The 17,050-nt window shown below is 42.8% G+C and overlaps 1 protein-coding gene across 1 annotated transcript in view; it reads right to left on the reverse strand.

The window, feature by feature from the left end:
* Positions 1-17,050, reverse strand: part of LOC126463915 (uncharacterized) — a 50,555-nt gene that overhangs the window by 21,982 nt on the left and 11,523 nt on the right. The window contains exon 2 of the mRNA XM_050096195.1: positions 15,366-15,540. Coding sequence (XP_049952152.1) covers positions 15,366-15,540 — 175 coding nt within the window. The remainder of the gene's footprint in view (positions 1-15,365; positions 15,541-17,050) is intronic.

Genomic DNA, 17,050 nt, shown 5'->3' on the forward strand with positions numbered 1-17,050 from the left:
AGTGGAAGGAGCTTGAGATCTCCGCAAAATGGTGGCCCAAGGCATTGGAGATAGCAACAGGGTCCACGATGACATCGTCTGCTACAGTCAGGCCGGAAATTGGGGAATGGGAAATGGGGAATTGGGGAGAGCCGTCAGAGGTTGGCCCACACGACGGAAGAGGGAATGGAACTGTTAAAAGAACTAGTTTTTTTGCCATCCCGAAGAATGTGATGACATGTGCATGCATCTGTTTATAATGATTGCAGTTTGCCATTGGAGGATGACTGTTAAAAACAAGGAGCGCACATCTCCGTGCACGAATTGCATCATGGCACACCTCAGTTCACCAAGGGACTGCGACACGGTATGGTAAAGAGGAAGTGCGAGGAATGGAACATTCTGCGGAGGTAAGAATAACATTTGTATGATATTCCACCTGGTCATCACAACTGGCCTTAATAAGCTGCCATTTGATTTGGCACAGAGGAGGGGTAGGAGTCGGCAAATGGATAGTACACGGGAAATGGTGACTCGAGCATGTGTCAGAGGGAACGGACCAGGGAAAAGGTCAAGTAAAGAAGGAAAAGGTGAACTGCAACAGCTTGAAGACGGGTAGCCATGGAGGTGGGTTGACTGTGAATGCCATCCCGTATGAGCAGCATGACTCCCCCATGAGATGGAATGCCGTCCTCGGGGGGGAAGGTCAAAATGGACCACGAAGGAATGCAAGCGCTCAAAGTGGTCAAAAGGATGCAATTTTGTTTCTTGAAGGCAGAGAACAAGTGGATGCTGTGATTCTAAGAGCATTAGTAAAATCTCCTCGTTGGATCAAAAACGGTGAACGCTCCATTGGAGGAGAGTCATGATGAGGAAAAAATGAAGGGAAGTCACCGCAGCAGTTGCTGAGCTGTTCTGGAAGCCGATACCAAAAAATGTCAGCGCCAATGATGAAGGCACATGCGACACCACGGTCAGTCCAAGAGCCATCAGTGAATACAAAAGTACTATCGCAAACTGAAGGCAAAAGAGTGAGGCTGGTGTAGTGTCCTTAAGAAGCGAATGAATGCCAAAGTGAACACAGGGTGCCGCATGAAGCCAAGGTGGTGAATGTTTCACGCCCACCGGGAAAGACTTGCTGCTGCAGGGCAAAGATGGAGGGGGATCCCACTGCATGAGGTCTACAGAAGCCTCGGCACTCTTCTGCTGTCGGCCTGTGGAGTCCAGAGCAGATAAACGGTTGGTGGTGCACACCGGGGACACAGAGGTCAGCCAGGAGAGGGTATCACGTGGCGACACCATCGAAGAGGATCTCCGAGTCAGCGAAGGAGAAGACCTTTTGCCTTTGTTTCACTTCTTTGAGCCTTTCCAGTTAGGAGAGGAAGACTCAGGTGCTGGTTGGCTGGATGGACGTACAAATTTCTCGTGAGAGTATTCCTTCTGTCCCTACCGGCCTGCTGGTTGCGTAGATGGTAACTTCGCCCCATGAAGCGAGAGTATGGTGGCATGTTGTACAGCTGGTGGAGGATACGAGGACACTACCATGACGGTGGGCGATTCCACAACTGCAGTTCTAAATTTGAGGTCGTATGTCTGCGGTGCTAAATTTGAGGTCTCATATATGAGTGGCCATGTCCTTCGTGGAGTGGGATGTAGCAAGAACAATACTGTAGGTGAAAGATGGTAGAACGCAGGGTTTTTGACTAGCCAACAAGTTGCGAACGACTGGGTAAGACACTTTTTCCTTCAGCCGGATCTACTGGACAGTTCACTCATAAAAATACAAGGGACAATAGTAGGTGGAGGCAGCGGGGTCACCACTGCAGTTGATGCAGCGGGGAGAAGGAGGCGGACAATCAGCCTTGTGGGCATTCCTACCATAGGTTACACATTTAGTTGGTTGTCGACAGGACTCTCGAGTGTGGTTGAAACAATGACACTGATAGCAGTGCATCGGGTTCAGAATATACGCCATTCAGGAGAGCACAGGGACGAAGAAGAAAAAGAGGAAACTCAAATGCCGAAGTGGAGGAAGGATAGTACAAGGTGAATGAAGAAACAGAAAAGGAACAGGGGAGCGTATCCTGATACTGACGCCAAATACGCAGAATACGTTTCCAAAAACAGTCCAGACATGTTCCCCAAGGGTGGGAAAAAGAACAGCAAGAGGATAGGCATGTGGCACGGAATGGAAAAGATGCTACAAAGGTCGGGGTCCTGTGGTAGCCAAGCACAAACCCCCCAAAGAGCAGTGAGCCCACCTGGGGAACCTATTTTTTTACTAGCGTCTCGATATAACTGTATTTTGAACAGGTCTGGATGAGGTATTAATTATTACAGATGTAGGGTCCATTCTACATTATTTCGCTTTCATTTTATTACATCCTCCAAGGCACCCTCTAATGCTCATTGGTTGGAATGCTGTGTATTCATACCAACAATTCCTAATGCATGCACTACCGAGTAGGCGATGTCACCACCCACCACCAGCGCATTCACCTTATATCTACATCCCACTGCCCAGCTGCCGCTTCACTAGTTTCTGAAGCCTGGTTTATGCAGACAATTTGCACAATATAAAACCCGTTGTTGCTGTGTCCCTGCCTTATCCAATTATACATTTTTGTGCACTTATGTCCTTACATCAAAAATTTCAGATTCTTTAACAACCCCCCCCCCCCCCCCCCCCCCGCCCAAAATAGTCTGTAAGTCCCCTATTTGGGCAAGTTGTCTTTGCAAAGGAGTGTCTGGTAATATATTTTAACACTGTCAGTCACCACTCCTGCAGAAAAAGGGAGGGTTGCGCAAGTGGCCACTTACTTGCAGGAATTCAGGAGCAGTTTATTAATGATTTTGAGTTGTTAAATTTCATTTCACACTGAGTTGTTGTCTGTTCTTGCAACTGTATCCATGACTTTTGCACTGGAATGGCCAATGTTGCAAGTCAAGAGTGGTTCATACTGCCTAAAGCCTGCTTCTGGGGCATGCCTTACAACTGCAATGTAAGGAATGTGGGAATATGGTCATTTGAGTTCTGGGGGATGTGAGCACCAAGTTGGATTCATAGGACTCTCTCTCTCTCTCTCTCTCTCTCTCTCTCTCTCTCTCTCTCTCTCTCTCTCTCTCTGACCTGACAACAACCAATCTTCCTTCCTAACACTCTGCACTTCGGCACACCCTAACGTAGCAGTTGGCTGCTCCAAACAGCTATGGCATGCTCACCTTCCACAGGCATACCCCTTACACCCCGCATATTCAATTATATCATGGTTTTTACCTATTCAGTTCTTATGTTACCTCTCCCTTGTCCTTTCTTTTACCTTTGCAAGATCATCTGGAAGAAAGCAGATACATGAAAGAAGACAAAGATGCAAGACTAAGCAAGAATAAAGATAAGACTTCTTTGTCCAGGTGGCACTATTAATCTGAGTTTGGCAGGTTTCTGAGGTACATAACTGAATTGACTCTTCAAGTTGGTGCTGTCTGAGTTTGTGGTGCTAAATCATATTCATTGGCAACACATCGCTACAAGAGCAGCTGCAGCATTCCACAGGAGCATCCCTCTTATCTCAATCAATGCTTGCAGTTAATACTAATTTACTACAGTAGAAATACTTAGTGACTCAGATCAACTGACAGAAATTGTTGTTCAGTGACTATTGCAATATATATGAACAGACACTATCTCTGAGACATGGACTAGGAGAGGCAATACACAATTATCAGCAGAACTATTAACCTACCCTAATAATAATAATAATAATTTACTTATTGTGTGTCAATAGTAGATAATCATTATTATTGGGTACTTGTGTAGAAAACATATAAATTAGGTTTTTTAAACTGAAACATTCAAATAAGAAACATGAGTTATGGGTTTATTTATCGACTGTCAGTTTTTATTTGTAATTCAATGTTGCTATCTGAATTTACATATTGTCATTGGGAGCTGTGGATGTTACAAAATGGGAGTGCCAAGTGAAGAAATCAGAACACTTCCAAGAGTTCAATACAGTGGGTGACAGCAGTGTGGTGGCAGCCAGAAACATTTGTGCCGTGTATAGAGATAATGCCATTGGACAGAGCATGGCAAGAAAACGGTTTTCTCATTGGAAGGAGGATTGTTTCGACATTAGTGACTCAACGTTCAGCAAGACATTCAGAATTTGATGAAGATAGTTTAAACGATTTAATCAACAATGATCCATGTCAGTGTACTCAAGAACTGGCAAATCAGATGAACTGTGATCATTCCACCATTGTGCAATGAGTAGGGTTAAAAAATCTTGTGAATGGGTACCGCATGGTCTAAGCCAAAATCGCAAAAATAAGCAGGTTGCAACACATGCATCTCTGCTTGCTCATCATCAATTGCCTCACAACCAACACCGACCATTCCTATCCTGTATCATTTCTGGTGATGAGAAACAGTGTCTTTATGCTAACATAAGGAAAAGAAAGGAATAGCTGAGGCCTCACAAATCTGCGAGTGCCCGTACAAAGATCTGAGCACACCCACAAAAGGTAATATTATAAATCTGTAGGAAGAGTGGCAGTGTGGTGTACTATGAATTGCTTCCCCGAGGTGTACCCATTATTGCTGACTTTTATTGTCTACAACTGAGATGTCTTGCAGATACAATCCAAGAACTATGAGCAGGAAAACTGTGTGAAGTGATGCTACTCCACGATAATGCACACCTGCATTCTGCTAGACTGACAAAAAACACTACACAGGAGTTGGGTTGGGAAGTCACTCCACATTCATCTCACTCACCTGATCCTGCGCTCTCCGATTTTCACCTTCTCCGCTCTCTATCAGACAACCTTCAAGGAACTTCCTTTCTGGATGAAAACACACACTGAACATGGGCGACGAGCTCTTTACCTCAAAACCACATGATTTCTACAGTAATTGAAACATAAAGTTACGGCAGCATCGGTAGACTGTTAAAAATAGTGAAGGAGAACATGTTATTGATGACAGAAGTCTGTGTTACATGTATCTGTTGCGTTTTTTAAACTTTTGGAAAAACACTAGAAACATGTGCACCAACCCAATAGAACTGATTAAAGAAATGGGGCACAAGGTACTTAAAGATAATAAAGAGGCAATAAGAGAAATAAAGACTGATATGAAGGATGTAAAAGGAGAATTGAAGATTGATATTTGGGAAGCAAGGAAAAAATATACATTCTGAATGTGAGAGGTCGGAAAGAGAATGTGAGGAGGTACTAAGGGATGAATTTGGTTTCAAAAGCAACGAACTATCAAATAACTTTCCTGTATTTAAACCAGGTAATCATATCTTTCAGAACATTCGAGTGCACACTTCCCACCTGAGGGAACCAAAAAAGAAAGATTCAGTTCGTTACTGGATACCTAGGTGTGGGGTGTGGGGGGTGAAGGGTGGAGGGGGATGGGGATGGAAGAGGTGTGAAGGGATGCACAGAATGGTAAGTGTTGCACATAGTTAGTTTACCAACTGGCAAAAGTTTTGTAAATGATTTAAAAAAAAAAAATAATAATTGGTCTCATGCAGAACAGTATGAACACACTTTAAAATTGATAGACACTAGCCCATATGAAATGAAGTGAGGAAGGAACAAACGGATTTTTGAGTAGCATCTAAATAACGCTAGGGAAAGATGTGCAATTTGCTTTACAACCATTACTAGGTACGAAAGTGTGTCATGGTACCGCGTGTTTCACATGAGAAAGAAAACAATATACCTTTAATATTCGAGCTGACATTGTTGAAGAAAGTTGCTTCATCAGGAAAGAAGGAAGGAGAGGGAAAGACGAAAGGATGTGGGTTTTAAGGGAGAGGGTAAGGAGTCATTCCAATCCCGGAGCGGAAAGACTTACCTTAGGGGGAAAAAAGGACGGGTATACACTCGCACACACACATATCCCTATGAAATCCCCAAACCACCTTCCCTACCCTCTGGCTGCTACCCTTGTAACCGCCCCCGGTGTAAAACCTGTCCCATGCACCCTCCCACCACCACCTACTCCAGTCCTGTAACCCGGAAGGTGTACACGATCAAAGGCAGAGCCACGTGTGAAAGCACCCACGTGATCTACCAACTGACCTGCCTACACTGTGACGCATTCTATGTGGGAATGACCAGCAACAAACTGTCCATTCGCATGAATGGACACAGGCAGACAGTGTTTGTTGGTAATGAGGATCACCCTGTGGCTAAACATGCCTTGCTGCACGGACAGCACATCTTGGCACAGTGTTACACCGTCCGGGTTATCTGGATACTTCCCACTAACACCAACCTATCCGAACTCCGGAGATGGCAACTTGCTCTTCAATATATCCTCTCTTCCCGTTATGCACCAGGCCTCAATCTCCGCTAATTTCAAGTTGCCACCACTCATACCTCACCTGTCATCCAACAACATCTTTGCCCCTGCACTTCTGCCTCGACTGACATCTCTGCCCAAACTCTTTGTCTTTAAATATGTCTGCTTGGTCTGTATATGTGTGGATGGGTGTGTGTGTGTGTGTGTGTGTGTGTGTGTGTGTGTGTGTGTGTGTGTGTGTGCGCGCGCGCGAGTGTATACCCGTCCTTTTTTCCCCCTAAGGTAAGTCTTTCCGCTCCCGGGATTGGAATGACTCCTTACCCTCTCCCTTAAAACTCACATCCTTTCGTCTTTCCCTCTCCTTCCTTCTTTCCTGATGAGGCAACAGTTTGTTGAATTTTGTGTGTACGTTTGTGTTTGTTTGTGTGTCTGTTGACCTGCCAGCACTTTCATTTGGTAAGTCACACCATCTTTGTTTTTAGATATATTTTTCCTACGTGGAATATTTCCCTCTATTATAACCATATCATTAATTTGAACCCAACAATTACGTTTGTTAGTGTCGCTGTTGCATTTCGAAAACTTTCCTGTCGTCTTATTTTCTCTTTATTTTCTCTTTGTTTTTACCAGTAGTCTCACGTTGTATTCACCTTCCCCTTTTTACCATAATACAATTTTATCCCGCCTATATATACTCAATAATACGTAACCCACTTCGAAACCATAACCAAAAAAATTTTTATTTTCCGCTTTCAACACTACCGCTGCTATAAAATCCACCGTTTCTAGTTCAATAACAGCTGCTTTCACGTATTAAACAACCATTTCGGCTAGTTCTAATAACTTTCACTTTATTTCCACTTCCGTTTTTCGCACATCACTGATCATTCTTAGCCGCTCCCCACAGGTTTTAATGTCATTATTTCTTCGTCAGACAATTGTTAGCCCCATTTTCGTAGTCTTTCACCACAACACCACTCCTTTTAATACATTTACACGTTTTTTCGAAATTTTCCCGAATTTCTCCGTCCTTTAACGTGTTTCAGCGGCAACACAACCACCTAACCTTCATGCACATCGCTGTCTACCAACCCAAATTCACCACAGGATCAACTTAACCAACACTTTTTCGCCTTTTTTCATACCAGATCTCCAGTTACTTTCTAGTTCACCCTTATCTCTCCCCATATATTTTTATCTTTCATTTTCATTTCAACCTCATGATACACTTTCCACCTTCTAATACCATGTCACCCTCACAACACCCCCACAACGACCCCATTAAGTTTTATTTACATTCCCTCCGCAAACATGCCTTCACCCTAGCCAGATTACGCTTGCATATTTTATTTCCTCAGGTTGTCTGACATTTGGCATAACCCCCAAAGGCCTCACACTTAAAGTCCCCATCTCTGGCTGTAACCCTTCTTTCCATCAGTCCCTACACCAGCTCCAAACTGAACAATCCATTGCCCCCACCCACCTAATCCTTCACCTACACATCAACTCAGCCAATGAACACACCCGTCAACTCCTATCCTTAATAAAAGTCCTCAATCTTTCCTCTCCCACATCCACACCAGCTATTCAGAGCATCCTCCTACAGGCCAACTGCAAATTAGAACAGCATGCCACCCTTCACCTCAAAAAACTATCCAATCTCCTGGTTTCCCACCTCCGGAAAGGCAACTCACTCACCCTTCACAACCTTTCCAGCAAACCTCAACCACCTCTCATTGCACACAAACCCAGTCTCTCCCATCTACTCAGTCTCCCACTTCCAGCTCCACTCCCTCCAAAACCTCAAAATTCCAATCAACACAATCTGGTACCACAACACCCTAATTCAGTAGTTAACCTTTCCTCCAAACCTCTCTCCCAATCCGAAACCTCTGTCCTATCCAAAGGCCTCACCTTCAGCCCCACTCCCAGATTCAACCAAACAGCCCTCGTCAAAGATTTACTGTCCTACACTCGCACTCTCTGCTGGAAGTATCACTTTGCCATGAAGAAAAATGATCCTAATCCTACCCCTAATGATCCAACTCCCCAAGACACTATCCAAATTGAACCCTGCGTGGAACAGTTCCGTCCTCCGTCACAGCGGGACCCACCTCCTCTTCCTCAAAATCACCCTCTCCAAACCTTCCAGGAATTTCTGACTTCCAGCCTTGCCTCTCAATCCTTCTTAAAAAACCTTAATCCTACTCCCAACATCACCACTGCTGAAGCCCAGGCTATCCGTGATCTGAAGGCTGACCGGTCCATCGTCATTCTTCCGGCGGACAAGGGTTCCACGACCGTGGTACTTGATCGTCGGGAGTATGTGGCTAAGGGACTGCGTCAGCTTTCAGACAACACCACATACAACGTTTGCCAAGGTAATCCCATTCCTGATGTCCAGGCGGAGCTTCAAGGAATCCTCAGAACCTTAGGCCCCCTACAAAACCTTTCACCTGACTCCATCAACCTCATGACCCCACCGACACCCCGCACCCCTACCTTCTTCCTAAAATTCACAAACCCAATCATCCCGGCCGCCCCATTGTAGCTGGTTACCAAGCCCCCACAGAACGTATCTCTGCCTACGTAGATCAACACCTTCAACCCATTACATGCAGTCTCCCATCCTTCATCAAAGACACCAACCATTTTCTCGAACACCAGGAATCCTTACCCAATCTGTTACCCCCAGAAACCATCCTTGTAACCATTGATGCCACTTCCTTATACACAAATATCCCGCACATCCAGGGCCTCGCTGTGATGGAGCACTTCCTTTCACGCCGATCACCTGCCACCCTACCTAAAACCTCTTTCCTCATTACCTTAGCCAGCTTCATCCTGACCCACAACTTCTTCACTTTTGAAGGCCAGACATACCAACAATTAAAGGGAACAGCCATGGGTACCAGGATGGCCCCTTCATACGCCAACCTATTCATGGGTCGCTTAGAGGAAGCCTTCTTGGTTACCCAGGCCTGCCAACCCAAAGTTTGGTACAGATTTATTGATGACATCTTCATGATCTGGACTCACAGTGAAGAAGAACTCCAGAATTTCCTCTCCAACCTCGACTCCTTTGGTTCCATCAGATTCACCTGGTCCTACTCCAAATCCCATGCCACTTTCCTTGATGTTGACCTCCACCTGTCCAATGGCCAGCTTCACACGTCCGTCCACATCAAACCCACCAACAAGCAACAGTACCTCCATTATGACAGCAGCCACCCATTCCACATCAAACGGTCCCTTCCCTACAGCCTAGGTCTTCGTGGCAAACGAATCTGCTCCAGCCCGGAATCCCTGAAGCATTACACCAACAACCTGACAACAGCTTTCGCATCCCGCAACTACCCTCCCGACCTGGTACAGAAGCAAATAACCAGAGCCACTTCCTCATCCTCTCAAACCCAGAACCTCCCACAGAAGAACCACAAAAGTGCCCCACTTGTGACAGGATACTTTCCGGGACTGGATCAGATTCTGAATGTGGCTCTCCAGCAGGGATACGACTTCCTCAAATCCTGCCCTGAAATGAGATCCATCCTTCATGAAATCCTCCCCACTCCACCGAGAGTGTCTTTCCGCCGTCCACCTAACCTTCGTAACATCTTAGTTCATCCCTATGAAATCCCCAAACCACCCCCGGTGTAAAACCTGTCCCATGCACCCTCCCACCACCACCTACTCCAGTCCTGTAACCCGGAAGGTGTACACGATCAAAGGCAGAGCCACGTGTGAAAGCATCCACGTGATCTACCAACTGACCTGCCTACACTGTGACGCATTCTATGTGGGAATGACCAGCAACGAACTGTCCATTCGCATGAATGGACACAGGCAGACGGTGTTTGTTGGTAATGAGGATCACTCTGTGGCTAAACATGCCTTGCTGCACGGACAGCACATCTTGGCACAGTGTTACACCGTCCGGGTTATCTGGATACTTCCCACTAACACCAACCTATCCGAACTCCGGAGATGGCAACTTGCTTGTCAATATATCCTCTCTTCCCGTTATGCACCAGGCCTCAATCTCTGCTAATTTCAAGTTGCCGCCACTCATACCTCACCTGTCATCCAACAAATCTTTGCCCCTGCACTTCTGCCTCGACTGACATCTCTGCCCAAACTCTTTGTCTTTAAATATGTCTGCTTGGTCTGTATATGTGTGGATGGATATGTGTGTGTGTGTGCGCGCGAGTGTATACCCGTCCTTTTTTCCCCCTAAGGTAAGTCTTTCCGCTCCCGGGATTGGAATGACTCCTTACCCTCTCCCTTAAAACCCACATCCTTTCGTCTTTCCCTCTCCTTCCTTCTTTCCTGATGAGGCAACAGTTTGTTGCGAAAGCTTGAATTTTGTGTGTATGTTTGTGTTTGTTTGTGTGTCTGTCGACCTGCCAGCACTTTCATTTGGTAAGTCACACCATCTTTGTTTTTAGATATATTTTTCCTACGTGGAATGTTATATATTTTTTTTATTTATTTTTTTTGTTGTTGTGGTCTTCAGTCCTGAGACTGGTTTGATGCAGCTCTCCATGCTACTCTATCCTGTGCAAGCTTTTTCATCTCCCAGTACCTACTGCAACCTACATCCTTCTGAATCTGCTTAGTGTATTCATCTCTTGGTCTCCCTCTACGATTTTTACCCTCCACACTGCCCTCCAATACTAAATTGGTGATCCCTTGATGCCTCAGAACATGTCCTATCAACCGATCCCTTCTTCTGGTCAAGTTGTGCCACAAACTTCTCTTCTCCCCAATCCTATTCAATACTTCCTCATTAGTTATGTGATCTACCCATCTAATCTTCAGCTTTCTTCTGTATTACCACATTTCGAAAGCTTCTATTCTCTTCTTGTCCAAACTATTTATCGTCCATGTTTCACTTCCATACATGGCTACACTCCATACAAATACTTTCAGAAATGACTTTCTGACACTTAAATCTATACTCGATGTTAACAAATTCCTCTTCTTCAGAAACACTTTCCTTGCCATTGCCAGTCTACATTTTATATCCTCTCTACTTCGACCATCATCAGTTATTTTGCTCCCCAAATAGCAAAACTCCTTTACTACTTTAAGTGTCTCATTTCCTAATCTAATTCCCTCAGCATCACCTGACTTAATTAGACCACATTCCATTATCCTTGTTTTGCTTTTGTTGATGTTCATCTTATATCCTCCTTTCAAGACACTGTCCATTCCATTCAACTGCTCTTCCAAGTCCTTTGCTGTCTCTGACAGAATTACAATGTCATCGGCGAACCTCAAAGTTTTTATTTCTTCTCCATGAATTTTAATACCTACTCCGAATTTTTCTTTTGTTTCCTTTACTGCTTGCTCAATATACAGATTGAACAACATCGGGGAGAGGCTACAACCCTGTTACTCCCTTCCCAACCACTGCTTCCCTTTCATGTCCCTCGACTCTCATAACTGCCATCTGGTTTCTGTACAAATTGTAAATAGCCTTTCGCTCCCTGTATTTTACCCCTGCCACCTTTAGAATTTGAAAGAGAGTATTCCAGTTAACATTGTCAAAAGCTTTCTCTAAGTCTACAAATGCTAGAAACGTAGGTTTGCCTTTCCTTAATCTTTCTTCTAAGATAAGTCGTAAGGTCAGTATTGCCTCACGTGTTCCAGTGTTTCTACGGAATCCAAACTGATCTTCCCCAAGGTTGGCTTCTACTAGTTTTTCCATTCGTCTGTAAAGAATTCGTGTTAGTATTTTGCAGATGTGAATTATTAAACTGATAGTTCGGTAATTTTCACGTCTGTTTACACCTGCTTTCTTTGGGATTGGAATTATTATATTCTTCTTGAAGTCTGAGGGTATTTTGCCTGTTTCATACATCTTGCTCACCAGATGGTAGAGTTTTGTCAGGACTGGCTCTCCCAAGGCCGTCAGTAGTTCCAATGGAATGTTGTCTACTCCGGGGGCCTTGTTTCGACTCAGGTCTTTCAGTGCTCTGTCAAACTCTTCACGCAGTATCATATCTCCCATTTCATCTTCATCTAGATCCTCTTCCATTTCCATAATATTGTCCTTAAGTACATCGCCCTTGTATAGACCCTCTATATACTCCTTCCACCTTTCTGCTTTCCCTTCTTTGCTTAGAACTGGGTTTCCATCTGAGCTCTTGATATTCATACAAGTCGTTCTCTTATCTCCAAAGGTCTCTTTAATTTTCCTGTAGGCAGTATCTATCTTACCCATAGTGAGATAGGCCTCTACATCCTTACATTTGTCCTCTAGCCGTGCCTGCTTAGCCATTTTGCACTTCCTGTCGATCTCATTTTTGAGACGTTTGTATTCCTTTTTGCCTGCTTCATTTACTACATTTTTGTATTTTATCCTTTCATCAATTAAATTCAATATTTCTTCTGTTACCCAAGGATTTCTACTAGCCCTCGTCTTTTTACCTACTTGATCCTCTGCTGCCTTCGCTACTTCATCCCTCGAAGCTACCCATTCTTCTTCTACTGTATTTCTTTCCCCCATTCCTGTCAATCGTTCCCTTATGCTCTCCCTGAAACTCTGTACAACCTCTGGTTCTTTCAGTTTATCCAGGTCCCATCTCCCTAAATTCCCACCTTTTTGCAGTTTCTTCAGTTTTAATCTACAGGTCATAACCAACAGATTGTGGTCAGAGTCCACATCTGCCCCTGGAAATGTCTTACAATTTAAAACCTGGTTCCTAAATCTCTGTCTTACCATTATATAATCTATCTGATACCTTTTAGTATCTCCAGGGTTCTTCCATGTATACAACCTTCTTTCATGATTCTTAAACCAAGTGTTAGTTATGATTATGTTGTGCTCTGTGCAAAATTCTACCAGGCGGCTTCCTCTTTCATTTCTTAGCCCCAATCCATATTCACCTACTATGTTTCCTTCTCTCCCTTTTCCTACACTCGAATTCCAGTCACCCATGACTATTAAATTTTTGTCTCCCTTCACAATCTGAATAATTTCTTTTATTTCATCATACATTTCTCAATTTCTTCGTCATCTGCAGAGCTAGTTGGCATATAAACTTGTAATACTGTAGTAGGTGTGGGCTTCGTATCTATCTTGGCCACAATAATGCGTTCACTATGCTGTTTGTAGTAGCTTACCCGCATTCCTATTTTCCTATTCATTATTAAACCTACTCCTGCATTACCCCTATTTGATTTTGTGTTTATAACCCTGTAGTCACCTGACCAGAAGTCTTGTTCCTCCTGCCACCGAACTTCACTAATTCCCACTATATCTAACTTCAATCTATCCATTTCCCTTTTTAAATTTTCTAACCTACCTGCCCGATTAAGGGATCTGACATTCCACGCTCCGATCTGTAGAACGCCAGTTTTCTTTCTCCTGATAACGACATCCTCTTGAGTAGTCCCCGCCCGGAGATCCGAATGGGGGACACATTCCACGTGGGAAAAATATATCTAAAAACACAGATGATGTGACTTACCAAACGAAAGCGCTGGCAGGTCGATAGACACACAAACACACACAAAATTCAAGCTTTCGCAACAAACTGTTGCCTCATCAGGAAAGAGGGAAGGAGAGGGAAAGACGAAAGGATGTGGGTTTTAAGGGAGAGGGTAAGGAGTCATTCCAATCCCGGGAGCGGAAGGACTTACCTTAGGGGGAAAAAAGGACGGGTATACACTCGTACACACACACACACACACACACACACACACACACACACACACACACACACACACACACACACACACATATCCATCCACACATATACAGACACAAGCAGACATATTTAAAGACAAAGAGTTTGGACAGAGATGTCAGTCGAAGCAGAAGTGCAGAGGCAAAGATGTTGTTGAATGACAGGTGAGGTATGAGTGGCGGCAACTTGAAATTAGCGGAAATTGAGGCCTGGTGGGTAATATGTAATTTACTTTTTTAACATGAGGTTATAATTTTTACAACAGTAGCAATCTAATATAACAAAAAACTACGAAGTGTTTGTCACATATTTCTGTGTTGCATAAGGGGGCGCAACATCAAGTGACAGCTGATGGCAGTTTCTCAGACAGTCGGGGATTTCACGTCATACGATAAAATCTTCACAGAGTCAACAGCCATGTATACTGGACAAGAAGCCCAATCCTATGCCCCTTTTCTCCAACCACTGTTCTAATAATGTAAAAATATAATTAAAAATGTAGATGTTCAATCTGAGATCAGTACTAATCTAGCTAGCTAATTAACCAACTTAAAAGTTTTTAACACATGGCATATGTGGTGTTCTGTGATGCAAACACAGAACTTTAAGTTGTTTTGGTGAAGATCAAATAACTACTTGTGGGGTTATGAATTCTGAAAGTCACTAGCAATGAGCAAATCTATTTTCAACTGTGCTATCTTGATCATTTGGATGATGATTATTTATTTTGAAAAAAGTTAATGAGACAGTGCATTTTTTGGGGAGTACTAAGTTTATAATATCTCTGGTTTTGTGTTATTATAATGAAGTAAATTTATGACAGATTATATGACATTTTATGAAACAAAGGAAATTATAAGTCATCCCATACTGAAAAGGGAAAGTGATCAGAGTGAGAACCAAATCTTAAATTACAACCTGAATTTAGCAGAGAATAAATTATTTGCTTGCATAGAGTACCGCTAGTTGCTACATATGTTTTTCTCTTGTCTCTGATTCTTATGAATACAGACAATTAACTGTGCTGATAGTACACTAATCTATAAACTGAAAATTTTACTGGTTGAAAACAGGATCACTGGCACCATATTACATAAAATTTTAGATTGGAAAGAACCTGCAAACTAAACATTGGAATGCAAAAGTGCTTTACAATCTGGCAGTAGGGAAAATTTTGAGCAAAGAAAGCTGACTCGGTACACCACACAACTCTGCTTATGTTAAATACATGGGCCGTAGTACTTAACACTGTAGTGACTTGTTTTCAATGGTGCCTCTATCAGTTGCCTTTACAATAACCTGCATGTGCTTGGGGAACCACTACTTAATTAGAGTGAACAATAACACTTGTTGGAATCCTGTCATATACTCACTCTCCCAGATGCTAAGCGAAACATCTTTGTTTTGCAGACTGGTGACCCTGAATCCTTCAGTGGGTTTAACAGTTTTAACATCAGTGCTCCCTGTTGTCACTTGATTTAACAGTGTGCTCTTCCCAGAGTTGTTAAGACCAAGCACCAGAACTCTTCTCTCAGGATTGTCTTCCAACTGAAAAGTTTAAAAATCATAACTACTTCTGCAGAAACAAAAATGAAAACAAATTATACAATTCAAAACCTATTTCAACCTCTACCACAGTCGTCACTATAGGTCTGATATCAACCTCATCCTAAGGTACCTGATCGGATGACAAAATGACCTACTAAAACACTGAACACTTGTCTCTGAACAACTTTTCCCAATTTAGTCAACATAATAGAACCCTTACATACTTTAATGCGGTGACACTAATGTTTGTTTCTGAAATTTGCAACAAAAAAGGGAAGCAATATAAAAAGAAAGATATTTTCACTGGCGTCTCATAAATAGATAGGTTCCCTATAAAAGGCATTGTGACTATGCGCCAGATCATGAGACACTTACCTAAGGACTAAAAGATACAATGACACATCAGAGTACAGGGGGTAGAGAAGCTTTAATTAAATCTTCAAATAAATAAATAAATACAATTACATAATTATATTATTGTTTATTTGCAGATACACCGTAGTACTGTGACATGCCACTAGAGCCACCAAAACAAATATTTGCATCCAATCTCCATTTTATCATTGGGCCGCACAATTTTGTTTTGGCCACTTCTGTTGTTGGTGCTGTGACACATGGATTCCAATGTGTACAAGGACCACAGACATGTGCATCTAAATCTGTAACAAATTAATTATGTAACTTTGTTTTACTGAGATGATGATAAAACTTCACGACTTCCATGGTCTATTAGAATTTAGAAATTAGTCATGAACACACGTGCAGCAGTAGCAGCAGCAGCAGCAGCAGCAGCAGCAGCATAAGTATCATTCATACAATTCAGAAATGATAATCCATGGCATGATAGATAGAGCAAATCTCACTAAAATATTCAATAAGATACATTACTAATGACGTCCGTCATGCCGTATTTCCTTTGACAAATATACACGAATCACAATGATGAGAATAACAGCCAGCAGCATGGGCCACAACAGTCATTAAATACGAAAGTTTACAGCAAAATCAAGAGAGATCTGTAGCAACTCATTACAAACAATACGGTAAGGTTAAAAGTAATGTTGGGAAGGTAAGCCAATGACTTATAATTCTCATTAGAAAATCAAAGTATAGCGCAGGTAAATCACATTTTAGTTCAACAGCAATATGAAAGAAGGTTTGGAAAGTGTATTCACCAAGATAACTGTAACATAAAAGGGTGCCCTAAATTTGAGTTTCAATACTGTACTTTCATAAATGGTGTAAACAGTTTCATACACCACATGTAGCGGTCTACAAAGGAGTCTGTGTTCGTACTGTTGCGTATGTATACACGTTTTATCAATTATCTGTCACATAAAATTTTAGTATCCCATGGGTTGACAATTTAATAATATTCTGTTTGTCAAAAATCCTGTCATACGTCCAATCTCGTACAAAGATGGAACATATGTATGATTGGTTACCCTCAGGTTCTGATGTCATTTCTACACATAAACAGACATCAGTGTTCCAACATATAGGAACCATT

This window comes from Schistocerca serialis, chromosome 1 (assembly GCF_023864345.2).
Source record: "Schistocerca serialis cubense isolate TAMUIC-IGC-003099 chromosome 1, iqSchSeri2.2, whole genome shotgun sequence".
NCBI classification, from domain to species: Eukaryota; Metazoa; Arthropoda; class Insecta; order Orthoptera; family Acrididae; genus Schistocerca; species Schistocerca serialis.